A 25479-nucleotide genomic window follows, 5' to 3' on the forward strand; every position below is an offset into this window, starting at 1 on the left:
AAAAGTTTGCCGTCAATCTGGATTTCCAGAAAGGTGACATTCAGTATGCCAACAACATGGGTATCTTCCATGCTCGGGATGGATTTACCGATACTCAAGAGCAGCAGTAAGTTCATGCATTAACTACTGTTGGATTCGAGAGCATCGTCGTGTTAACAAGTTGTTTCTCACTTACCATAGACGTCATCTGCTACGACAGTGGTTGCGCGACCCAGAATATGGCTGGGAGACGCCAGGGCCATTGAAAGAAAGATGGGCTCAATTATACGATGGCGTTACTCCAGAGGCTCAGATATTCCCGCTAGAGCCATTCATCCGTAGCGAAGGAAACAAGAGTAAAGGAAGGCCATGAGTCGGTTATCCGTATCATATTCAATGGAGTCTGGAACGAGATTGAGGCACATCTAATAACTCATTCTACACATCAGAAATCACTGGTCTATACATCGAGCTTGACCATGACGCCCACGCTCTTTCCAAAACCTTGGTACTTTTGCAGTGCCGCCTGTGCCTCCGGCTTGGTCCAGGCAGCCTTTGCTTCCTGCCCCAGATGTTAGCAACAAATAATCTGCACCCGTTGCAGTCTGATGGAATGCCTACCTCATCACTGTCCCATCCCAAGATACCCAAGCCAGTTGACTGACCGCCATCGGCACTCTTTCCCCCGAAGTGGACGGTCTGGCCGAGGGCAGCGACTAGGTCCATCCAGGCCTGCTTCGCCTCCTCGTGCTTACTTTCGTCTGCAACATCAATGAAGCAGAACTGAGTGAATGTCTTGGGCTTTTCGCCAGGAAGCGGACCAGTCTCGAACTTCTTGACTCGTGGCTCGCCGCCGGGACTGGCCTTGAACTGCTCTTCACGCTCTTTGATCCACGCCGACTCGGCAAACGCCTTGTCATCTGCCGCAGACTCGAAAGCTGCGAGAATGTTTAGGTACTGCCGAGCAATTTGACTTCAAAGAAGGGTCTCACTTATCGTTTGGAGGAATTTGAAGTCCGTCACGGGTGTTCCGTTCTCATTAATAACATGTCCACCAGCTACTCCAATAACGCCTGGCTGCTTCGCGATGTCTTCCTTGATCTGCGGCCATGCTCCAAGGAACTCATCCTTCTTGTCGGCAGGAATGTTGGGAGTGACGACAACGAGGAAAGGCATTTTGGCTGTTCTTATGTTCTTGGGTTCGGAGCTAGTAGAGACGATGGAATTGTTTCCGCTGTATGTTGTGGCGTTGACCGGTCTACGGTGACGTATTTAACTTTGACTTCGATGAAATGTTGATTCTGTATTGACTTGAGATCGGTGAATGGATGCGGGCAACACGAGTTTTATATGGCTTTCGAGAGGGGTTCATTCAAAGACCATGCCGAATCAAGACCTTGGTCGGTCAACGATTGACCCCGACACGGAGCGCAACTTGCACACGGAAATCCCGGTGATGCGGCATGACAGAAGCCAGGCGCCGTCAGACGAGTTGCGTCTTAGCAGGCCCCTGGCAAAAGCTGAGAGCCACCAAGACGACGCCGACCGACCCCAGATCATCTAATGTCTAACCCCCTCCCGTCGCGGATGATACCACCGGCAACTAGAGACGGCTTTAAGGGTCCAACAGCTCATTGGGAGCGCCAACTAGGTTGCATGCAGCATGGTGAACAAACCGCGTGTATGCCGTATCGTGAATGCTTCAACCAAGAAAGTGAAACTCAGGCGGAGCCGGGAACCGGGGTTCTGGCCAGTGTGGGGTACTGTCGCTGCCACGACGGCGGAGGACGGGCCGGCGGGTTTTGACGAGACGGTCTCGGTTTTTCGTCTGATCCGTGATTTATGCCCCCTCCACCAAGCCGAAAGTCTAACTCACTCGGCAACATGCTTGGAGGCCTGCATGAATCCAAGCCGGCAGCCCGGTGGACGCAAAGTTGACTAGGCCAGGTCTAAGAAAAGGGGACCTCATGCAAGTAATAGCTGTCCAAACACCGTGGGCAGAGTACGTTTGTTGCGCGGGGCAGAACCAGAACGCCGACGGTCTTTGTAGAAGCGACTTTTCCTAGCTGAGCGCTTGACTGTATTCAGGCCTAGTGTTCATCTCGTATTGCTATGTATTACGAAGCTGGAAACACCTTGGCAGAATGCGGGGACCAGCACATTGAAGTAGGGAGCTGTGACTGAGTCTGACACATGAGGAAACGTTCCAGAACAGGTACAAACCTTCAGGGGTATATCAATACTTCGGGGAGTTAGCGAAGCAGCCCGTGCTCGTATCCTGACCCTGCAATACTTACCTCGTTGCTGAGGACTTTCCAACGTCTCAGGCTCGCGTGAGATGAGTAGATGCGGGTATAATGGAAAATGGGTGAAGTCATGGCTTCGCGCGTTTACATCAAAGATCAGTAACGACTTAGACATGGCCCAGGGGCTGGAAACAGACTATTCACATGGTCGTGGTAAAGAGTCTGTATTATTTTGGTCCCTTCAATGCATACAATTTCTTCTTCGGTATTAAATCTACGTGATGGGCGTTAGCCGAGATCTAGGTACGGGTTTGACTAGGTTCTTCGGAGTTTCAGGCAAAAGAACATCACCGATTCAAGAAGTAAATGTGTGTTGGAGTCTTGCCCCCTTCTTTGTACTGAGAATTTCCTGCAAGCGGATCTTGGGAATACTGCATATGCACTACTTCGAATCCATGGCTTGACCGGTCACGTTGAAGAAGCGGTGTGAGGTCGTCCAATGACTTGTTCCCGGTCATCACAAAGACAGGCCGATGCATTGTACAGGTCTTCCATCAGTGTTCTAACTGTAGAAGCCGAGCCCGAACTGATGGTTTATTTGTACTATCGACTGCAGAAGCAAGTTAGGACTAAGGTTTCCGATACTATCATGTATCAGCCAAAGGAATGAATGCGTCTTTCGTTCATCCCGTAATTCGCTCGAGGTTGTGTGTGCGTGAGACATGTTGTTGGAAACACACGACTTTTTGTTCGTTGGGTCAGAAACTACCAGTCACGCAGTAACCTAATCTCTTGCTTTATTCCCACCTTTCTAAAGTGTGGAACGCCGTGCACATTACTACCTATAGAATATTCAAGACTGGCCATACACCCCAGATCGCACACGCTTTGCCGACAGTCAAAAAGAAGACATGTCACAAGTTGGGGGCTTGGCATCTAAGAGCAGTCAAATGTTCAGTCTGTTTATTATCTGTGGCTAGACTGACCAAGGGAAGCTTACAAAAAACGTCTTCATACCTGTTGGGCTAAACGTGAATCAACATACTTGTCATGACAGTTGAGGAAGCCTCCACTGTTTGCGTTGAACACAAGAAAACCGCACTTTCATCCCATCATTGTCGAAATCCTCAGAACCGCCAAAACAGTAAGCCTGACAACGATTGCTCTCCCAGTAAATGAATGTATCCAAGGCGATTAGTAACCCTCTCAGGCGAATGCGACGACAGCCGCCGCGACTCCGAGAACTGCCGCCATCCCCGCCCGAGCCGTCGACCCCGCCCCCGCCGGAACCGTACTCGACGAAGGCTCCGCTCCGCTTCCAGTCTCAGTCGGCACGACCTCACCCTCCGTCGACGTGATCAAGGTGCTACCCGCACCGCCCGTCCTAGTTGTGATCCCCGACGGCGTCAACGACGACAACGGCGAAATCAGCGACGTAGTAACGGTTTTGATGACGGTGCTCGTCGTAGTAGGGGGCGTAACCGTCACCGTCGTGCTGCCGACTCCGCTATTCGACCCGGGGGTCGCAAGGGTCTGGGTGACCGTGACCGTGGGCGGTTTGACGGTTGCGCAGCTGGAGAGGAAGCTCTTGGTGATGATCTCGGTGCCGGAGTAGCCCGGGCAGCCCGGGACTCTCTTGCCGGACGCTGGGTCGGTACCTCCGCAATCGATCGGGATGCAGATTTCGTGGGTTTCGGGGACGTAGTGTATGATTGTCTTGATGGAGTCGCCGGAGGATCCTGGATAGGTGTAGGTGAGAGATGTGCAGCCTACGAGATCCGTCTTGGCTAGGACGGCTGTAGCTGCCAGGATCGGGAGGAAGTAGCGAGACATTTTTGCTTTTGGGTCTGAAGAGCGATTTGAAGATCAATGTTGGTGAACGAGTGTAATGGCCAATAACTGCTGATAGACTCCTAAGATCTCGAGGATGGGAGAGGTATGGGTCGCCAAGTTAGATCTGGGTGGCTTGATGGGTTCTTTTGAATACGTGATGGTGTGGGAGGTTCGGGAAGTCGCATTGTTCCCATGCGTCTTGGATGTTTGGCGGGCAGGGAAGCTTTCTGGAAAATCATGACCTCGGACTCGTCTAGCCCCCTGGGTACGACCTCAAGAGGTTGCGGCGTGCCGCATAGGCGCGTCGACTCCTTGCATTACCGGCGTTCTTTTGCCATGTGACACGATGACAGGGACAGGAGTGAAAACGGCATTTCTGAACAATTCCATGGTTCATGTCAGGCATGCTATGAGAACAAACTGGAACTATTTTCGGGGGCATGCACTCAAAAACAAGCGACTGACGAGTCCCTTGCCGCGCCCAAGTCCTTAGCAATCAACAGCGGAGAAACAAGGAGCAGGAACCCAAGTTGTCTACCAGGCACCGGAAGATGAAGGAAGACTATCTTGCCAATGTCTTGTCACTTTATGGACCTGAGAAACCAACGGCGCCATAATATCATCGAGAGAATCGGAGCCGATACTCAGAGCCAATTGGGTCATTTCATCCAACCAAGGTAAGTGGCGGAGGAGAAGAAGTTGGTTCTGCTATCCATCTTCGTGTTCACTGTCAAATATTCAGTCAGGCTTGTCCAGAAGACCGAAGAAAGGAAGCTTGGCTAGATCTGTGAACAGGTCGAAGTCTTTGAGGCGATTGTTCAAGGACGGCCATGCCAATATTCTCGTATGCGGGCCCCTGCTTGCAATACCAAAAGGACTGCAGTTTGCCGTTGTTTCCATCAAACACTGCCGCATTGTTGTCCCTCCTGTACAACACAACCTTGAATTTCAATCAGAGCCACACGAAGTAGCTCTGTCTTTGTCGTTGGCGGAGAAGCCGTTGGTGCTGCGAACTCGTCTGAGTCATCTATCCATCGAACGGCCCACATGCTTATATGGCGGCAACTTGACATCACATCGAGGCTCAAAGAAAATCAAGAGCATAGTATTCTGTATATACAGCATTGGTGTATTGACGGGTAGCGATTGTCGCATTAGTTGGTAAGTCTAGGTTATTACAATTTATCATACTGAAGTCGTCGTGTCGGCCGTTAAAAGAAAAGGAATGCATAGCCGGGAAGTCTTTCGCGACGACTTCGTCACTTCAAGAGTCCAGCCAATTTTGATCCCTTCTAGCGAAGAGACGGGAGTCGGAAGCAACGCCTTTGTGAGAGGACTGGATTCATCCCTCTACTGCGCCTTTTTAGCCTTGTCCAACTTCTTCTCCCGTCTACGCTGGTGGGCATCCGCGCCGGCCTCGGTATCCATGAGGTAGTCCCACCACCGGAAGCTAGACGCGTAGTTGCCGATGAATTTCTCGTGGTGCACGTCGTGGTGCTCGGCGCCGGCCCAGAATGGGAGGAAATGCCTCAGAGACCAGGGGAAATCGTAACCGGAATGCGAGTCGATGGCTTGGAACAGTCGTAGGACGATCCACATATACATGGTGAAGAGGTGTAGGTCCTTTGTGATGAGGACCCAGAGAACCGGGGAACCAACGGTGCCGAGACCAAGGAACATGACCTCAATCGGGGAGGCGTACTCGGCCGTCATGCCAAAGGGGGCCGAGTAGTAATGGTGCATCTTGTGGACGGCCTTGTACAGGGGAGGCCAGTGGGCGCCGCGGTGCATCCAGTAGTGCCAAGTGTCCTCGAGGACGAAGAAGATTGCAATCTGGTAGGCCATCTTCCACCAGGCGGGGAAAGGCACGCCGTAGTCGAGACCGCACCAGGTGGCGATGGGGTGGAAGAGCCAAATTTGCGGAAGCTCGACGGTGAAGTGACTGAAGAGAACTAGGGCGCCGCATTCAAATTGCTCTCTCCAAGTTGGGATTTTTTGCTACTCAAAAGTTAGTAATTGATACGGGTGGTAGTCATTCACGTCTAGGATCCTGCCGAATGTATGGAACATGGCAGATGTGGAGTGACATGCCTGTTGAATCTTCCATCTGCGGAAGTAGGGTATGGCGTCGATAATGATCCATGGCAGACTGCGACCAAAGTAGACGACCTCGTGCATGACAAAGGTCATGATGCCAGTGGCGAGGATGTCATTCTGCATCCACAGGTACCACGCCGCCCATAGGCGCTCGATGGCGTTGAGCTGGACGTTGTACTTGTTCACATCGTCGAGTACGCCGAGGTAGGTTGTAGTAGATGTCTGGTTGGGGAACACGACGGTCGAATTCCTATGAGAGCATTGTGTGTAAGCGGATGGTCAACTAGTAGTGTAAGCGAGAAGCTGCGGTTGACTTACCAGGACGCCATGGTATCAAACGCACCCCAATGGAGGAGAGGCAAACTAAAAGAAGGCGATGTGCAACTCTCGAGATGCAACGGCAGCAACCTGACCAGAAATAGGAATATGGCAGAATTGCGAAAGGGGCCAATGTTGGTTTTTAATAAACATTCCCGTTTGGTGGAGACTGCGCGTGTTGGCGTTGAACGGGCTTTGGAAATGGATGGTTCTTCTCGAAGGGCGGCGCAGGGGTCCAGACGCCGATGGGACGATAAAAATTCACCAGCATCCGCTCAGGTGTGGTACGATAACTTGCATGTTTTGCTGTGCCTGTTCTTCCTGAGGGAACACTGGAGACATTAAACGTGAATCCACCGATCCGAATACGAAATGGATGAGTTGCGCCTCGAAGACCATTGCCATTGGCTTATTGTGAAGCTGATGAGATTGGCGAATCTGGTGACAGCTTCCCATCGCCTAGTCTTGATGAATGGCCCGTACGGAGCAGTCGTGTGTTTCCAGCTGAAGAGAGGCAGTGAGGCACAGAGGATCCATTCTCCATCCCCGGGCGACCCACTTCCCGATGGTCTGTTTGTGGTGTGATTTTGTCCACCGCGCTTGGGTCCCCGAGATTGCCGGCCTCAGGGGCAGCGCCTGGCGCCCACAGTCTGGCTCTGGTCCGGCCTCAGCTTGTAGATGGTTCTGAAGCACCTAGACAATGTAATGATGATATTCGACGTTGAGATGGGCATTTGGGCGATTTCTCGCTCATGGTCATTTCTAACAGTTGTTGGGGTCGCCCAACATGACAGATGAGTGATCTGCTTGATGATCTGCCACTACGGAGTAGATGGGCAAGGCGAGTATCGTAGCTCTATCCATAGGGTTGATGAACTTCAAGGCGTCGTCTGGGTGCGGATAAGGTAGGCCTAGCAGTGAACTTCATCGCTGTCCGCGTGGTATGACTGAGCATCCGTATCGGACGCAAGATTTCCGGCACAACAGGCACGTCTTCGGCGCGCTTATGGGCCCGCTCGCCGTCGATTGTTCAGTTTTCAGCTCGCCGTTCTGCCCCATGTGGCCGCAGACACGCGGCAGTCACTCGATTCGCGATGGAGCAGCCCCGAACTTATTTCCAACGGCCGAAGGTGGGCACTCTTCGGGTCTGATGGTGTTTTGATCGGAGCAGCTCGACAGGTGAGGAACGGAGCATGCGGTGTGGAGATGATGGCCCATCCCGGCCTTGGAGATGTCTGCATACGGATGCCAATGTTGACCCTGGCACGCCTGGCTAGCAATGGTGGATGGTGGAACTTGAATAAACATGGATGCGCAAATTGCTGTCCCGGTTCAAGTCTCGCTGTCGCTGGTTCGTCATGAGGATCGTTCGTCATCAACTTTGTCGAAAATTCCACGTTGGCCATGCCCGAAGCTCATCCCCCCTGCTAGTGACGCCAGAGGGCCTGGATTTTGTCACGTCAGCGGACCTGGGGGTTCTGAGTAAGCCAGGGAAGAGCTCAGCATATTGTTGTCGATTGATGTTGGGAGGAACATTGGCAGGTAGCTGTACCGACTGATGTATCGGGCTACCTTGCGCTGCTTGGAAGGCGTTGTTGAGACCTCGCAGAGGGCAGGGAAAGAGGGAGGTTTGGGCCACAGAATGGACCTCAAGAGTTGTGAAGAACGTGTCGAAGCAAAGAGTCTCGTCAAGTCTTTGTCGAGTCTAGTCGAATCGCGGTCCCTAGAATCGTAGCCAAGGTGAGGCCGAAGAAGTGGTGTGGTGATGCATTTTTTGGTGTTGAGTGGAAATTGAGAGGCTCCGGTGTGGCTGAGGACATCGGCGGTTTCAACGCTCCGGCTGTGGCTCAACTGAGGCGGTGCACATCAGCCACTCACCGCCAGCCACGCGACGACATTCGCGCTCAAAGCTCCCGCAGCTCTCCACAACGCACCAACGCACCAAACACGAAGCGCGCCCGCACACCGCACACCGCATCGCAAGGCAGCGAGCTCTCACTCCGTCTTGGTGGCCAAGGGGAAAAAGAGGCTCAGCAGGTTCTTTGCCCTGGTCTCTGACCCCGTCCAGACCCCGTCGAGACCCAACCTCCTCCAGTCATCTCCCCAGTCACGTCGAGTCCGCGCCCACCTCGTGACCTCAGAGGCTCTCAGTCAAGATGACCCATCGTTGGCCAGACTAGGGTGCCGTCGTTGTTTATCCAAGTTCTTGTTCTTATTCTTGATCGTGGTCTGGCTGCAGGTCGTCACTCGCGAGGCCATCTTGGACTTGGCCCTGATTCACGCACACGCATAACAGCAAGCGTCGTGAATCCGCTCCAAAGTGTCGTCACACTCTTCTTTTTCTTGCCTTTCTCCTGGTCGGCTCTTGGCAAGTCTTGACATTCTTTTTGACGCAACCTTTGCCCGCTGTCGCTATCGCATTTGAGCTATCCCATTCTTCGCATCTTCCTTGGCGCCTCGGCTACTATTATAGACGAAGACACTCACGAACTTAAACTACGAAGAAATCAACAACGACGAACAACTCTATTGTTTAACCCGGAACTGAAAGGGAGGGAACAATGGGATACATTGCAAACACACCCGAGGAGCGCCTCGAGCGGTCGGACTCGAAGAATCCAAAGACAACCTGCAAGGGCCTTACGGGCGCGGGAAACCTATGCCGCAACTCAGTCACGCCCGCTAGGGGCAAGATGCTTTCGCCAACGGTCAAGGAGGAGTCGCTCTACTGCCACCACCACAAAGACCAGGCCGCAAGTCGCTCTGCGCAGTCGAGTCCCGGCCCAAGGCTGTCCGGCAGACCGATATTGGAAGAGCGAACGAGCATCGACACCCTCGCGGACCGTCTTGGCCTGGTGGACGTGGGCTCCAACCCAACCAAGAAACAGAAACGACCACAAGGAGGTCGGCTCAGCGGCGGCAGTGGAACGCAAGCCACGAGCGCCTCGAAGCCGCCGTCGGCATATACACGTCCGCCGCAAAAGGAGCGCAAGGAACTACACCTCTGCTGCTGCTTCAGCATCCCCATCGACGAAGTCCAGGAATCCCAGCCCGCCCCTCGGCCCCAGCCGCGGCCGGTGCAGAACGGCGGCTCCGCAGCCATGCCCCGGCCCTCGAGCCAGCTCCTGGCCCCTTCGAATTCGCGCCCGCGACCGAGCACCTCGAGCCACTCCCGCAAGAGCTCCCAGCAAGCGTCCCCTCAACCGCTTTCGACGTCCCAGACAGCGCAGTACCTATCGCTCATCCCTCCATCGACCGACCCCCAGACAGCATCGGCGCTCATGGCGGAGTTGGCGAGGCCGTACGGCAACTCTGAAGAAGCGGGCTACATCTACATGTTCTGGATCACCCCAACTTCTAAAAAGGAGGCGGCGCCTGTGCAGGAGGCGAGATCGCTGCTCGCACCGCCCTCGCCAGCCCGGGGCGTGGGGCGCAACCGACGGTCTAGCGACGTCGTATCGGCCTTTGCCAATGCCAACGGCGGCGCATCGGGAGACAATAAGATGCTCATCAAGATTGGACGGGCACAGAACGTCCAGCGCAGGATGCAACAGTGGACAAAGCAGTGTTCCTACGAGATCGAGGTACTGCGGTACTACCCGTACATACCGGGAGCGAGCGCGGCATCGGGACAGCAACCACGCATGACGCCGCATGTGCACCGCGTCGAGCGGCTCATTCACATTGAGCTGTCGGGCATGGGATTGCATGCCGGGCCCATAACGTGTGCCGGTTGCACTTCGGTGCACCGCGAGTGGTTTGAGGTGCAAACGTCCAAGAAGGGCATTGGCGCGGTGGACGATGTGATTCGGAGATGGGTTGACTGGGACGAGACGACTATTTGAGTCTCGCGAGTTGCTAAGGACTAGGACTGTGTTTGGAGTGCCCCAGTGATGACCAAGAGATCACCTAAAGGCTGGGCCTTTGTTTTTTATCTTTCCTGTTTTGCACGCATTGCATGGCGGACGGCGCAATAGGAGCTTTCATCGCATTCGGACCTCGCATAGCATTTCAATCAGCATCATGATAGTACAGCAGATGGCAACCAGACTTCGGGGCAATAACAGAACCCTGCATTTCGGCAGCTGTTCGCGGGCCTCGACCGAACGGGATTCCCGCTGGTTTGGGTCACCAAGAAAAGACTGATGAATACAGTACTTCCGTATCCGTAGACGTTTGAGTTTCACGTTGATACGTTTCCTCTGCAGGTTGATGCAATTTCAAAAGCCGATGGCGCAATTTTGGATCTCGACCCATAGCCTCCACGGTTCCTGGGTGGGTGGCAGCCGTATCCCAACCTCAGCTGAAGACAAGGTTCAAATACGGGGACTATGAGTGGAAGATCAAAAGGAACACAAACTGTAAGCATCCCACGCTGCTTCGGTTTCCCCAATGTGTCATTGATTTTCTCTCCTCGGTTGAAGACTCGGGTTCTTTGGCTCTCGATCAAGTTGCCGATGGTCTTCAACTATTGTAGACTCTTGATTACTGTAACTACCTCACGGATACATGGCTACCTCACCGTCCTTGAGTCTCTTAGCCAAGAGTATAGGCAGCACACAGTGAAGGTAGACTGATACAGTAAAGGTTGCTCCAGGCTGTCGAGCAAAAGTCAAGGACGGCACGGATGTGGCCCGACGGTGCCACCACCACCTCCCGCCCACCCTGCTCGTTGCATGCAGCATCCTGGGAATGCTGACGGGCTAATGCAGAACCAGAGGGACGGCGGGGGACACCACCGTTGGAGCCTTGGACTCTACTCTGGAGGTGTGAGCGTCTGGGCGTTCCCCCAAGTTTCGAGGCCAAACTCTCAGTGCTCTCCACGCCCCAAAGCTCTGACTCGGACCGAGTGAGTAAACATCAACCGGTTGCTCAGTGTTGATGTTGGAGGTTCATTCGATGGGAATTCAATGCTTTGATCTACTGAAAACAAACAGACTGATAACTGTTAATGAGAGAGTCTCACATCTCAGATATCAGCTAGACATCCGTCTCACTCGTCATGGCTCGCCCTGCCAAGCTTCGTGTTCCCGCGTGCCGAGCAAGTGCCTCATCTCTTGGCCATCTCTTGACAATCTCTTGGACTTTTTTTTTCTCCCGCCCAGAGGGACGCTCGCTGCTTGGCGCTGGCACAAATCCTCCGAGCAAACACGCACCCACCAACAAGTACTACTAGTCTGTTAGTCTGTGTGTCTGTTAATGGGGGGCAGCGTCACTTCATCAGGACTGGGGGGCTGACGGGGGCTGACCGGGGACGACGTCACTAGCTCGAGCAAGCTTTTCTGGTGGCGCATCTTCCGATGCTTGTCTTTGCTTGTCCTTTTTGGCATTTTTTGGCATTTTTGCTTGTCTCTTGTCGATCGTTGGCGTCGCCCCCGGGAACCCAATTGGCTCTTCAACGATATTGAGTCTTTCTAGGACTGAACCGGTGCCCGGCGGCGCCGCGGTCATAAGAAACGTTCGTCCTACTTGGCCCGCTAAAGGGTTTAGACTGGTCTTGCGGTGTCCAATGTCATCTCTTGAACGACATCTTTACGGGGATAGCAATAAGTTCGCCTCTTTATGAATACCCTACTGCAGATACTGGCAAGGTAGGCAAAAACCTAGCACGGCTGGGTACCTCCAACAGTCTTTCCGAGCCGCGAAGCCATCCGCCATCCAGTTCCCCTTTGAGAGAAGCGCCGCCTGTAGTTGGACCTCTTCCCCATATCCTGCAATGACGTGCTCCGCGAGCCTGGGCCGGATTCTGATCCCATTTTGGCGCCTTTGGTCCTCGATACCCTTTGAGAGGCTCTGAAATCTCTGACCGGGGCGGAACTCGAGTTCCACCCACGCACCGGGGAGACCCTTCTCCTCCCCTTGTTCCCCTCTGCATGCTTTCATGTTTCCTATCTGCATTGGCTGGTTTCCAACTGGAGGATGTCCGCCGGCGGGTATCGTAATCTCTGGCGAACGTTTTCGAGCAACTTTGCCATGGTCGAAACGAGTCGAGAGACTGGCAAAAAGTGACATGGCAATCCACCTGCGTTGTGGTGTCTCTTGAGGTATCGCCACCATCCTGGACAAGGCGGAATCCTACTGCTCTCTCTCTCTCACCCTCTCACGCTCTGTAGGGATAACACCATCCACACTCCCTTCTCTGTTGCTGCTTTCTGCGGATATGTCCTCGGTCTACTGCAGTCTCCTGCAAGTGGCATGCAACAAGTTCCTCCCATCGCTTCCTCCGGCCCAGTTTACACTCCTGGTTCGCAAGGAACCCGCGTCCGTAGGTAGCTCCAGCCCTTCTTCGGCCGTTCTCAACTTCCCATGTCACCTTGCCATGCCATGTCTCTTCCCAACTGCCGGGATCACACTGCTGACGCCTGGCCAAGCTGATCTCTTTTCCCCTTCACAAATAGCCCGTAGCTCTTTGCCTCTTCCTCCTTCTCCTCGTACCCTTAAACTCGCACGTCCCACGTGCTCGCGCATTCTCTCCGTCATCCTGTGCCTGGAGTCTGTTCCGATCTCTACCTCCCTCTTGTCTTCGTCCCTGCGCCTCGTCCCTCCTCCTCTTCTACACCTCCGTCTCTTCTCTTCTTCATCCGCCCTGCGCCTTTGAGCGGTCCGTGATCCGTCCCACCGTATCGTCACACCAGTATACCATTACGCCATTGCCATTGATATCATCACCTAACGGCATCGCGAAACCCCGTCGCCTCTACCCCTCCATTTCCCAGTGTCACCCGGCGCATCGCCGCGACTCAATTGGCGCGCCATGGATAAAGATCTTCGCCAACCCGAGCCCATGTCCAACGACAAGGGCTCCTCCGAGCTCGCCTTTGCCCGCGCCGATGCCGAGTCGGGCGGCTCCTCCGGCTTCAGCGCCTGGTTCGGCGGCCGCAACACAAAGGTCGGCCCGCGGATTGCGCCTCGCAAGGAGGGTGTCGGAGAGGGCTCCGACAGCGAAGACAGCGCCGATGCCATCTTGACCAAGCAGCTTGCGGAGGAGAATAGCCATGCGATCAAGTACAGGACGTGCAGCTGGCAGAAGACGGCCGGCCTGCTGTTTTCCGAGTATATTTGTCTGGTGAGTTTCGGTCATCGGGGACATTTGGCGCGTGGCGCATCGTGCTGACCGACAAAAGGCCATCATGAGTTTCCCGTGGTCGTATAGTATTCTGGGACTGGTGCCCGGCTTAATCCTCACTGCCGTCATCGCGCTCGTTGTGCTCTACACGTAAGTTTCGACACCCTCGCCCAACTCGCCTCGACATAGTACTGACTGACCATGTAGATCTTTGGTCCTTTGGCAATTCTGCATGAGACACCCCGAAGTTCGCGACGTCTGCGATATCGGTCAAATGCTCTTCTGGGGAAAGACGTGGGCATGGTACGCTACGGCTGTCATGTTCATTCTGAACAACACTGTAGGCCTCTTATTCCCGTCGCCGAACATGGGCGCATTGCTAACACTATGCACGTAGTTCATTCAGGCTCTACACGTCCTCGTCGGCGCCAAGTACCTCAACACAATGACCGAATCCGACCCCGTTGTCTGCAGAACAGTCGTCTTCTCCATCGTCGTCACCATTATCTGCTGGCTTTGCTCGCTGCCCCGCACTTTCGACGCGCTTTCAAAAGCCGGAACCGCCTCCGCAGCCTTTACCTTCATCTCGGTGCTTCTGGCGACCATCTTTGCCGGCATTCAGGCGCATCCCGCCGGCTACGATCCCCGATCAACGTATGTCGACGAGACTACAGGCACAACAAAGACTGGCGGCGCCCCGATCGTCACGGCCATTCCCATTGCTGCCACGACCTTTGTCTCGGGAATGAATGCCTTCCTGAACATTAGCTACACTTTCATCGGCCAAATTACGTTGCCCAGTTTCATTGCGGAGATGAAGGACCCGAGGTAAGTCTACCACCATACTGTCTTGAACGTGTATGCTGAGAAAGGTCTAGGGACTTCCCCAAGGCCCTCTGGGCTGTCACCATTGGCGAGATCATCGTCTTCAGCATTGTCGGAGCTGTTGTCTATGCCTTCGTCGGAAACCAATACATGACTGCTCCCGCCTTCGGGTCCCTCGAGGAAGTCTACAAGAAGGTGTCCTTCTCCTTCATGATCCCGACTCTCGTCTTCCTCGGCGTCTTGTATGCCAGCGTTTCGGCCAGATTCCTCTTCTTCCGTCTCTTCAAGGGCACCAAGCACTTGCACGAGCACACCGTCGTCGGCTGGGGTTCTTGGGCCACAATTCTCCTTGCCTTGTGGCTTTTGGCATTCTTGATTGCCGAACTTATCCCCTTCTTCTCTTCCCGTGAGTTTTACTGAATCGATGACACAAGAGCTTCGCTAATTAAGTCTAGTGCTTTCACTCATGTCCTCCCTGTTCGATTCATTCTTCGGCTTCATCTTCTGGGGCGTTGCCTACTTCCGCATGCGAGGCGCCGATAACCGCGCCGGCGTCCCCAAGCCTGGAAAGCTTGCCGATCTTGCGACGATGGGTCTCAACATCATCATTATTCTCACCGGTCTTCTGTTCCTCACTGCCGGCACATACGCCAGTGTTGAAGGCATCATTGAAGAGTTTAGAGCGGGCACCGTCGGCAAGCCTTTTGGCTGTGCTAGCAACGGACTTTGAACCGGGCCAAGGTCCGTTGTGTTTGTGCTGTTGTAAAGATTGCCACATGACTTGAAGCGTCGCTACATGCTCATAATCAGTATCATCGGAGGTAGAGGAGAACCAAAGCAACGATACCATAGTGTTTATTACCACGTACTTTTGGCTATGAATAGACCAAGACGCAATTCCATGATCCATTTGTCGATCTCTCTTCGGCGATTTCGTCAACAGAAAATCCAGGCATCGTATAATCCATCCGATTCCACACCAGGAAGACGACGGTGCTCTTGGGGACCATCTTGGACACAATCTCGTTGGCGTACTTTGCCTCGCCTTGAAGGTGCTTCTTGAACAACTCCCACAACTCGCTGCCGATAGGGCCTCGTCCTTGTCGTATGAGTCTGACATCACCATCTAATGATCATCTTAGTTGAAAGGGTCTTCTGAGGTTCCCAGACCCAATCCCACATATAGCAAGATTCTAGTCGTACATCGTCCATACAATCCAGATCGGAGTTTTGCCTCAAGGGAGTTGGTAGATTATTAACATGGATGGTTTTGTGATGAAAAACACACCACCATCCCCAGCTCGTCGTCTCTTGAAGCAAACATGAATAATTCCAAGCCCGAGCTCCAAAATTCTCGGTCGAATTAGATCAACGTGGTCGGACTGTCCGCCCCGAATAAGAGCACGAAGGTTTACAACGAACCCGGGGAGCATAAGCCGCCAGACATGGTTGGATGGAATTTCACATTGGACGATTCGCCATACTTTGCCTGAAATGCTTTTACTTCCCATCCCACACTTTCACGTTCGGCTACTCACAGCTCCGTGGAGAAATGTAAACAAGCTATAGGCATCGGCAAAGCTAATTGCCCAGGCTTTTGTGCGTCCACCTTCCGTCTACTTCTTTATCTGTTTTCTGCGCGCATGTGAGAATCAGATCAAAACATCTGTCGTCAACTGTCTTCTCGCTCCAACTTTTCTCCTTGGTCCATCGTACCAGCCAGCAATTCAGCCCCTTTCCAAGTACTCTTCAAGTCTTCGTACTGAGGAGGATTTTCTTGAAAATGGATTCCACCACTCTTCCACTACACTGGTTCCCGCAACTACTGAGCCTGCTGACCCCTTACTCAGCGTTGGCTGTTGTGGTAGTTCTCGTCACAATCCTGCCGATGGTCATGGACCGAGCCACCGCGGAGATACCCATACCCAAAATCACCAGCTCAAGGTCATGGTTCGCCAGCAGGCAGGACTTCGCCGCCAATGGCGTTGAAATCATTGAGAAGGGCTTCAAGCAGGTGAAGAGTGGTGTATTCCGGGTGACGGCTCTCAATGGCTCCGATTTGGTTCTGATCGCACCGGAACATTGGCTCGCGATCTGCAACAAGAAAGACGAGGAGGTTGCGCCCGCTCGTAAGGAGGTTTGTGCACGAAGAAGCGACTATGGAGCTGATTGTGGCTGAATCTGTCCAGTTCTTCTTGTGCGACTTACACGGCGCACCATTCGAGGAGCCCTTCCTCTATCGCTACCTTGCCTCGCGCATGCCAGGGTTCGGTGCGTCTCATATTAACTTGAGGTACTCTCGTGATTGCGGTCGCTGTAAACTAATGAAATCTTACAACGGAAGATCGTTATCTCGATGTCATATCCACGGCACTGGATGAGGGTATATGCAGTGTTTTCAGTCAGCGATCTCATACTCCAGAAGGGGGTAAGCTTCTCGACCGCTTGACTTCTATTCACACCCTTCTTGACTCTTGAAACAAGAGCTTTGCTAACGCTAGTTGTCCAAAGCACCTAAGCGTGTCATTATACAACCGCAAATCCTGCACATTTACTCGCATGTTATATGGAGGGTCATTTTAGGTGACAATTTCAAGCCCGAGGTGGTCGATATCTTCGAAACGTACTCTTCAACACTCATATCCGTGATGAAAGCACTGAAGGCCAAACGACCCATGATGGCCCGAATTTCTGCCGCCTTTTCGAAGGACGTCCGTCAAGTCAATGCGCAGCTTGAACGAGCCTCGGTATTCTTCGCACCTCTTTTCGAGCAATGTGTACAGGCGCTAGAGCAAGGCCTTGCGAAGACCTCGATAGACAATGAGTGGCTTGAGCAGCTGGTCCGCATGGCGCCGGCTAAGAGGAGACGCGACTACAAGTACCTCACCAACATCTTGATTGGCTTCGCTTTTACGTTCGTCTTCTCTCCTGGATCGTCGACTACGCAAGTTGTGTACGAGTTCGCATTCCGCCCCGACTACGTTGACCTCGTGCTCAAGGAGGCATATGATGTACTTGGAGAACGTCCTGAGCATTGGGGCTTCTCACAAGACAATCTTCACAGCCTTTCCTTGCTCGATAGCTTTTGCAAGGAGACCCATAAACACCATCCAACGGCAGCCTGTGAGTCTTCAAACTTGGCATCATTTGACACTTCCCCGTTCATCACTGCTTTCTCCAAACGATATGCTTAGAGCATAGCGGTGACGATCAGCTTACTGACTCTCATTCTGATATCCTAGCCAATCTGATGAGAAAGATCCACAAGACTCAGACACTTCCCAACGGGGTGGTCCTACCAGCAGGCACGATATTCGAGGTGGTAATGACGGCTGCTCACCTATCTAATCCTAAACTCGAAGATCCCTCGAAGTGGAACGGACGCCGGTACCATGACCTGCGGCAGGAGATGACAACATCAATTGGCGCCAACAAATATGATTGGGGCTCGGCGACAAAGGACGATATGAACTTTGGTTATGCCTCACATATGTGCCCTGGTCGTTGGGCCGGGTGCTCCACTGCCAAGATGTTGCTCATCAAGCTCTTGGCTTATTATCAAATCAGTCCCGAGGAAGGCGAGACTGAGAAATATCGGGACCTTCACTCTGGCCAATATGTATGTGCCTCCCATTCGACTATTCTTGAGCCCAAATAGTCTATAATCCTCGGGTTTCATCCCGAACCACTGACAAGAACCCCAGATTTCACCAAACCCGACCAAGCATATTCTTCTCAGGCCGAGAGTGCGGCAATGAAGGGTGCACCTGACAATGATTTCAACGAGGAAACCAAGCGGCTTATAGTCTGATCCGAGGTTGAAGAGATGATAACTATTGACTCTCTGCTGCAATCATGGATGCACTATGACAGCTCCTAATGGACATAAGTACAGCTTCAGACAGGAAACTCAGTGCAGATGTCTTCTAAGTCCCCAATCAAACATATCCGACTTGGCCGAGAGCAGCGTTCCCATCATGACTCGTGTACGGAAGTGCCAAGATCTGCGATGAGATTCCTTCACGAGTACGGAGTATTTTTCTACTGAATCAAAGCTGCTTGCTTTTCTCAGCACGCGACTAAACTCTCGATGTTGACTTGCACATGTCAAACTAAAAAAGTAATCCAACTCTACTAGAACTTAACCCATCCGAGCTTTCCAAACATCTGGTTGCTCGAGTTTGCTGATCAGCCCGGGGCAGATAATGCGGAGAAATGACGCAAGTACTAGGATTACTCACCTTGTCCCTGCAGATCTCCAACTCCAAGGCCGCAATATCAGATGACTTTGGCTGAAACACAAGTGACGTTCCCGTAGCCCAAGCACCGCCGCGTTCTCAACGCTCCAGCCTCTGGAGCCATTAGGTCTGATTTCTTCGAACACGCCACAAATAAGCTTGAAAACACCTCAAAGAACCTCATCACCTGAGACAATCTCCTGATAAACTTGGCAATCCATTCGAAAGGCTTGAAAACATGTCTAACCGAACCATTTGCGATGTCGACACCCCGGACCCTTGGATCGTTGCCGGCAACGGCAAGTTCTACTTCACCTTTACCCTCGACAACCGCATCGAAATATGGTGCTCCAATACCCTTGAGAACTTTCACCACTGTCACAAGAGTGTCGTTTGGCAACCGGCGCCGGGGACTCCGTGGTCGGTTAACATCTGGGCACCGGAGTTGCACTACCTCAAGGGCCGGTGGTATATCTACACCTGCGGCGCGCCGCCCGGAGTCGGGAACCCGGGCCATCGGACCACGGTCCTCCGATCCTCGTCCCAGGATCCGATGGATGCCTCCGCATGGGAGTTTCTAGGTCCGTTGAAGGGCATGCCGGATCACTGGTCCATCGACGCCACCGTCTTTAGTCCCAACGGGCATGATTTGTATTGCTGCTGGTCCGGATGGCCTCTGGGAGATAATTCCGACACGCAGCAGGACCTGTTCTTGATTAAGCTTCGTGTCCCGGAAGAAGCCATCGCAGACACACTCCTTTGTATTTCAAGGGCTGAGCTATCGTGGGAGCGTCCCGATGAGGGTCGCCGGGGCGTGAACGAGGGCCCGACATGGGTTGATATTCCTGGTGTCTTCAGAGGCATTGTGTACTCCGCCGACGGAAGCTGGACTAGCGACTACAAGCTCGGCCTCCTGCCGCTCGTAGGACAGAACCCTCTGGATCCAGGCGCATGGGCTAAGCGATCGACACCGCTTATGGTCAGTCACAAGCGCTGCGGAGGTCCGTATGGGCCGGGGCATGCAAGTTTCTTGCCAAATCCACATGATCGAAGCCGTATCTACTGCATCTATCATGCGACGGCGAATTATGGTGAGGGGTGGGCCAATCGGAAGGCAAGGATAATTGATCTTGGGCCAGAGTGCTTCGGGCCTCATGCTCACTCCATATGCTGCGCGCTGGAACGTCATATTCCGAAGCATGGTCACGACAGACCGCATAAGTCTTCATGTATCATGTCCTAGTGTTCTATGTCTATATGCGAGAAAATCTCTGTTCTACGTCCTTCAAATACAACCTCATCAACTTATTTCTTCTAGACGGTGAAGTCTGACGGCAACTTCAGGACTGATAATCCCAAATGTTGTTGCGATCCATGGATATCATTCTCCATAAAACTGCCGGCTGAAGCTTTCTTTCCCCCTCTGAACCGAGGTATTGTTACCTTGAATGCTAGAGCCGGTTCAAAAAATCCAGCCCAAACAATGTCACTCTCAGAAATGCCTAGAGCCTCGGCGACATTGATGGGGGATAGTAATTCTGACTCTCGAATCGCTCTGAAGATGCTTTCGGACTCGAAGATGACGTCCATTGTGATCTCGTAAGGCCCCGCGTTCTTTGAACGAAGGACTCGGGAGATGTCTGAAAGGGTTTTCGGGTGACCGGCGATGTTCTTTGGACTTGAAGGAGAATCCTGCGGGCTCGCGTGGGCTCTCTTGTCCTTCGTAATGGGCCCACCTATCGACTCAGACTCAGTGTCCGCCGAGGGAGGCCGGTTACTTTTCACTGCCTGGCCCTTTCCAAATGTGGAAACTGAAGAGCGAAGGAGGCCTGTTTCTTCCTGGCTTTCTGATACAATCGAGAGCCTTTCTTCGCCCGGCTTGAGATCGATGAGATGGTATACCGAGAACTGGGCACATGGCCCGGTCTCGATCTCTAATTTCCCGGCAATCCCGAAAGCAAAGTTACCAGATGTAGCCTTTTGGCCTGCGTAAGGACCATGCTAAATTGCTGTTAGAAAGTACTGGGACTGTGCGATGGAGCCATCCTTACAATCAATGCAATTCTCGCGGTCGATACGAGACCTGTCGCAAGTTCTTGTGTTGGGGCAATTGCTTCCGCGACGATGAAAATCTCCCCAGGACCGGTAGGCGTACTCTGCCCTTTGCCATATGTGTGGAAGTCTAGATCCCAGTCACCGGAAACATCTTTATGTTGCTGCTTAACGTAGGCTTTGACAAGAATGAGCAAGTCGTCCAATTGCTCAATGAGAATATCTGCTCGTTGTCAGTCTCGCAAGCCTATTGAATATGGGCAACAACTCCTCTGGATCCAATGTCAACTTACGATCTTTGACACTTCCGAGAACAATAGATCTATATCCAAGAAGGCGCGCAGCTTCTAGCTTGAACTGATACGGTTTGCCATCGGCGATTGATGAAACAAAGCGCGCCCCACGTGCCCGGACGGTACGCTGATCACTGAGCTGCTCATAGTGTGCCTGGTCGAGATGAAGAGCACCTCCGGGCCCTCGCAGGATATCAGGCCTCGTGTTCTCATACAACGAATGCGCGGCTACCGACAGCGGCGTGCAAGCTGATCCGGGTGCGATTGGTCTGACATCGAACATGCCACTTTCGTAGACGGTGGCAACAGCGCCGTGGGACTTGGGTGTCGAACATAGCCCTCCACACTCCATGATCTTGCCCATGTGCAGGAAACCGCCGTGTCTTGACTCGATTTGGTCGTGAGTAATGCCTGGGTTCTGACGTTTGAGCTGGTACATGGAGTATGCAACATAAGGAGCGGGATCGTATGCCCTTCCGCCGATGATGATATCGAAGTCGGGTGTGGCTTCCATAGCATCAATAAACGCCTCGGGGCCTATTTGTGCCACCACGCGAGTTGAATCTTTAACATCCTTGGACGTTAACGGGGGCACACAAACACCACAACCAGAGACCCCGCCAACATCGAGTCGTTCGAGAATGACGGACTTGTCGATGCCAGAAAAGATTGAGACAGTTTTGAACAAATATTGTCTTGTTCGGTTAGCCAAGAATTGAAGACTGGGGTCAGGCAGAACTCACGAATCGTTTTCTTCTGCACAAATTTCTTCTATGATTTCTTCCATCAATCTTACGTGTTCATTGGAGCCATCTCCTCCAGCAGAGCCGAAGACCAATGGAACCCGAAAGTCATGTACGAGCTTCAGCAACTTGGTCAAGTCTCTGACGTAGGCTGAACGGGGGCAAGTCATGGTGCCAAGAGCCAGTTTCTCGGGGCCACTATCAGTTGATCCGGCGTCTAGGATAATAGCCGTTGGAATGCCGCTGGGAACGAGTTGGGCGAGTTCCTTGCCGCAAGCATCCTCGTCAAGGCCGTAACCCATGCACCCAACTGGTGTAACAATGTAGCAGAGAGGGTGTGGACCCATGCTGGTAGACTCTTCAGACGCAGAACTCATGGTGAGGGTGTGGTGGTTGTCGGTTGCTTCAACAAATATCGAAATGTTGAAATGTATGAGTGTTTTTTTGATATTAGGTCTCTCTTTAAGACAAGAGAACGATGTTTAATGTTACTAAGACCAGCTCTTAAATTAGATGTAAGTCTGATCAAGGCATGAAATCTCGTCGACCAAGGCGTTGAATCCTGATCTAACCCTCTCACCCCTCGGTGATCCGGGAATATGGATATTCTCCGTCAACGCCAGCGGGACGTATGTTGTGTCCTACGGGCATGTGAGGAGAGGATAAGATTACGACGCATTTGTCTCGATGCATCTGTCTGATCGAATGTGTTCGCGTACGTTTGGGACCGTAGTCAATATGTATGTGGCTTAGACGAGCTCCCCGTTTCCGTGTCCGTAGGGGCTGGTGGTGCAGATTGGCGCATACAGAGCTTCCAATCAGAGTAACACCGTTGGCTCGAGCCTAGAAGGATCGAAGAATAACGGCAGCTAACAAACATGTGGACCTTGGAAGTTGGATCTGAGATTCTAGTCCGTTCCCGTTCCCGTACCCGTCGGAAGAAGTGCACATTACGCAACGGTCCAGCATGGCAGCGGCAGAGGAACGCGCCAGTTGCTGCGCCGCGCTGTCGCACGCCCCCGCATCCTCTTAGAATGCCACAATGCTTATTTCCTTATGCGGACGACGCCTGAATGGGCGTACTTGGATATCTGGACCACTACTCGAAAGATCCGAGTCTCTAGGTGCAAGCTGGTAGAGTCAAGAGCGTTATCAACTCCATCTTGGCGATCGTAGATGATTCCGTTGGGGACTTCGTTGTCGCTGACCCGTGTTGCTGCGCCTTGGCATCTTCTAGTCTTCAATCCTTCACAGCAATGCCACCGCAATGTTTGTTGAGAATGGTTTATCAGAATGCACACGTTGAAGATGGACATATTGGCGCACAAAGAAGAGTTCGGGTTCTTTAAAAGCATCCGATCTGTTCAAATCACCAGACTGGAATCCCGAATGGAAAAGCATCACACCATCTCTTACCATTGTTCTCGCCGACCAACACACAATCACACTCTAGAAGGTTGCGCAAATAACTGCCGGGGGGGAGACCTACAGACGGCACAGCAAATCATTGTCCAATCTCATTTTACTCTGCGCGGAGCTATACCTGTTTCTGTCTACCCCATTCGCCCGTTTAAAGTTTTGGCAAATATTTGCTAAGCGATGAACCCCTTTCACGATAAGATCAGCCCTTGCGACAGGGGGTCGATCACGGCCAACAACATCGAGTTGACGGAGTCGCCCTCTCCGTCCTACATAACAGAGACGAGGGGCGGACGAGAAAGAGATCTTGCGCCAGGTGAATCCAGTCGCGTCCGAGACGAGTCAACGAACCATCTCATGAAGTCAATCAGCACCACGTCTGTCACCAATGTGTCAGAGGAGGAGAAGGACCTGCCTCTGGGCCAGGCCATTCGCCAGTACCCCAAGGTCGTAGCGTACTGCCTGTCGCTGACAATCGTCGTTATCGGATGGGGTTACGCCTTGGTGATTGTCGGCTCCATCGTTGCCGTCGAGCCCTTCCAGCACGATTATGGCGAATTGTACAAGGACAAATGGATCATCCCATCGCTCTGGGTCTCGCTATGGTCGGCCGCGATTCCTCTCGGCATGGCCATCGGCTCCGTCTTTGCAGGATGGTACCAGGATCGTGTCGGGCGCATTTGGAGCTTACGGACAGGTGCGGTCATTTGCGCTATTGGCGTCGCCGGCATTTTCATCTCTTACCTCCCCGCGGACATCGAGACCATGCGAGCCCTCTTCTTCGCTGGGAAGACAATCCAGGGAATCGCTATCGGGATACTCAAAGTCACCGCAATGACGTACATTTCCGAGACAGCGCCGACGTCTCTGCGTGCCTCGGTCATGGGCTTGGTGCCGACGGGAAATCTCCTGGGTCAACTGTTGGGGTCGATTGTCGTCTTCCTTGTCAATAAAGCACCTAACAGGACCGGATACCTCGTCGCGTTTGGCTCCCAATGGCTTCTCGCAGTTGTTCCTTTTATTCTCTCGGTCATCATCCCCGAAAGTCCAGCATATCTCGAAGAACGCGGGCAGTCCGATAGAGCTCTCGAGTCCTCACGCAAACTCTACGCACCTAAAGTAGATGCGTTGAAGGTCCTGGAGAAAGTCCGGGCTAGCATTGCGGAAGAGAAGGAGGCTACATCGGGAGCGACGTACTTGACCTGTTTCCAGGGTGTCAACACTCGACGAACGATGATTGTCATCATGGCCAACCTGCTCCCAGCAATGTTTGGTCTCGACCTGATTGCCAAGTCAAGCTACTTCTTACAGACCATTGGCATGAAGTCGAGCACCAGTCTCATGATTCTTATCGGCGGTATCGTTGCTGGCACATTCGCAAACGGGGTTGGTCTCTGGGTTCTGTCGAGAGTTGGCCGCAGAAAGGTCACGTTGATCTCGATGTCAATCTCTACTGTCCTCTGGATTGCTGTAGGTATCTCTGGCATATGGAGAGGACCTGCGGTCGCGTATTTCACCGCCGGAGGGTGCATCGCCATCATCATTGTCTGTGGTATGGGCGCGTGGCCTGCTGGCTATGCAATCATGGGCGAAACGAGTTCGTTGAGGTTGCGAGCAAAGACTCAGGGTATCGGTGGCGTTGCTCAGCAAGGATCGTCTGTGTTGATCAACTTCCTCCTCCCTCTGGCCTACAATCCGGATGCAGGAAATTGGGGAGGGAAGACGGGCTTTATTTACGTTGGGTTGTGTGCTTTAGGAGTCCTGCTTTCTTGGTTCTTCTTGCCAGAGATGAAGGGACGAAGTGTGATGGAGATCGATCACATGTTTAATATCAAGCTACCCGCGCGGCAGTTCAAGAAGTGGAGGGGCGATGTCGAGTCAAAGTAGGAAGGGTCTAGATAAGCTCATTACATTCTGTTACGAGTGTCAAAGTATTTCTCTTCCAATTTGTATTCAACATGTCCTACAGCCTCGATGATCTTATGACAGCGCTGTTTGCTTAATTAGACAGAAAGAAAGAACGATGGCTGCAACTCCTGGCTCAAATATTTCAGGGTTTCGATACCTTAACAGATTCTCTTGCCGTTAGGACCATGATGGTCCCCGGGGAGACCTTTTCATAGTGATTACATTGGGCAGTAACTCCGAGGGTTTGAAAAATGTTAAGTGATGATCAATAGTTTAAGATTGTGAAAGAGGCTTGGGGCTGGCGTTGGTCGGCACGTGGTTGGGAAACAGAAATAGAAATCGGGCAAACAATATCGCATCTAGCAAACTTGCTGCACCGCTTGCTTGCGGTCAGTGACGCAAAGATGAATAAGAACTTGGAAACCAAGAGTTTGATCGGCACTTTTCCACCACTCTCCTCAT

At 52.7% G+C, this 25479-nt stretch overlaps 9 protein-coding genes across 9 annotated transcripts; 5 read left to right on the forward strand and 4 right to left on the reverse strand.

Annotated features, from left to right (window-relative positions):
* Window positions 1–439: 439 nt before the first annotated feature.
* On the reverse strand, window positions 440–1155 carry N0V96_009862 (uncharacterized protein; the record flags this gene model as incomplete). The annotated part of the gene is made up of 3 exons (XM_053198046.1): window positions 440–541; window positions 601–917; window positions 972–1155. 3 exons carry the CDS (start codon window positions 1153–1155, stop codon window positions 440–442), a joined length of 603 nt encoding a protein of 200 aa, XP_053044537.1.
* A 2276-nt stretch (window positions 1156–3431) lies between these two features.
* N0V96_009863 (uncharacterized protein) lies at window positions 3432–4058 on the reverse strand (the record flags this gene model as incomplete). Its single annotated transcript, XM_053198045.1, has 1 exon — window positions 3432–4058. One exon carries the CDS (start codon window positions 4056–4058, stop codon window positions 3432–3434), a length of 627 nt encoding a protein of 208 aa, XP_053044536.1.
* Window positions 4059–5408: 1350 nt separating this feature from the next.
* On the reverse strand, window positions 5409–6484 carry ERG25_2 (C-4 sterol methyl oxidase; the record flags this gene model as incomplete). The annotated part of the gene is made up of 3 exons (XM_065758770.1): window positions 5409–6056; window positions 6150–6405; window positions 6474–6484. The coding sequence occupies 3 exons, from the start codon at window positions 6482–6484 to the stop codon at window positions 5409–5411; spliced, it is 915 nt and encodes a 304-aa protein (XP_065612537.1).
* A 2550-nt stretch (window positions 6485–9034) lies between these two features.
* N0V96_009865 (uncharacterized protein) lies at window positions 9035–10318 on the forward strand (the record flags this gene model as incomplete). The annotated part of the gene is made up of 1 exon (XM_053198043.2): window positions 9035–10318. One exon carries the CDS (start codon window positions 9035–9037, stop codon window positions 10316–10318), a length of 1284 nt encoding a protein of 427 aa, XP_053044534.1.
* A 2909-nt stretch (window positions 10319–13227) lies between these two features.
* Window positions 13228–15094, forward strand: N0V96_009866 (uncharacterized protein; the record flags this gene model as incomplete). Its single annotated transcript, XM_053198042.2, has 6 exons — window positions 13228–13539; window positions 13598–13689; window positions 13747–13879; window positions 13937–14367; window positions 14418–14770; window positions 14820–15094. 6 exons carry the CDS (start codon window positions 13228–13230, stop codon window positions 15092–15094), a joined length of 1596 nt encoding a protein of 531 aa, XP_053044533.2.
* A 1158-nt stretch (window positions 15095–16252) lies between these two features.
* On the forward strand, window positions 16253–18022 carry N0V96_009867 (uncharacterized protein; the record flags this gene model as incomplete). The annotated part of the gene is made up of 4 exons (XM_053198041.2): window positions 16253–16501; window positions 16554–16635; window positions 16876–17487; window positions 17607–18022. The coding sequence occupies 4 exons, from the start codon at window positions 16253–16255 to the stop codon at window positions 18020–18022; spliced, it is 1359 nt and encodes a 452-aa protein (XP_053044532.2).
* An 818-nt stretch (window positions 18023–18840) lies between these two features.
* N0V96_009868 (uncharacterized protein) lies at window positions 18841–19845 on the forward strand (the record flags this gene model as incomplete). The annotated part of the gene is made up of 1 exon (XM_053198040.1): window positions 18841–19845. The coding sequence occupies one exon, from the start codon at window positions 18841–18843 to the stop codon at window positions 19843–19845; it is 1005 nt and encodes a 334-aa protein (XP_053044531.1).
* Window positions 19846–20565: 720 nt separating this feature from the next.
* On the reverse strand, window positions 20566–22067 carry N0V96_009869 (uncharacterized protein; the record flags this gene model as incomplete). The annotated part of the gene is made up of 4 exons (XM_065758771.1): window positions 20566–20603; window positions 20758–20877; window positions 20948–21642; window positions 21691–22067. The coding sequence occupies 4 exons, from the start codon at window positions 22065–22067 to the stop codon at window positions 20566–20568; spliced, it is 1230 nt and encodes a 409-aa protein (XP_065612538.1).
* A 1399-nt stretch (window positions 22068–23466) lies between these two features.
* Window positions 23467–24996, forward strand: N0V96_009870 (uncharacterized protein; the record flags this gene model as incomplete). Its single annotated transcript, XM_053198038.2, has 1 exon — window positions 23467–24996. The coding sequence occupies one exon, from the start codon at window positions 23467–23469 to the stop codon at window positions 24994–24996; it is 1530 nt and encodes a 509-aa protein (XP_053044529.2).
* Between the last annotated feature and the right edge of the window lie 483 nt (window positions 24997–25479).

This window comes from Colletotrichum fioriniae, assembly GCF_027942845.1.
Source record: "Colletotrichum fioriniae strain IMI 355084 chromosome Unknown scaffold_13, whole genome shotgun sequence".
NCBI classification, from domain to species: Eukaryota; Fungi; Ascomycota; class Sordariomycetes; order Glomerellales; family Glomerellaceae; genus Colletotrichum; species Colletotrichum fioriniae.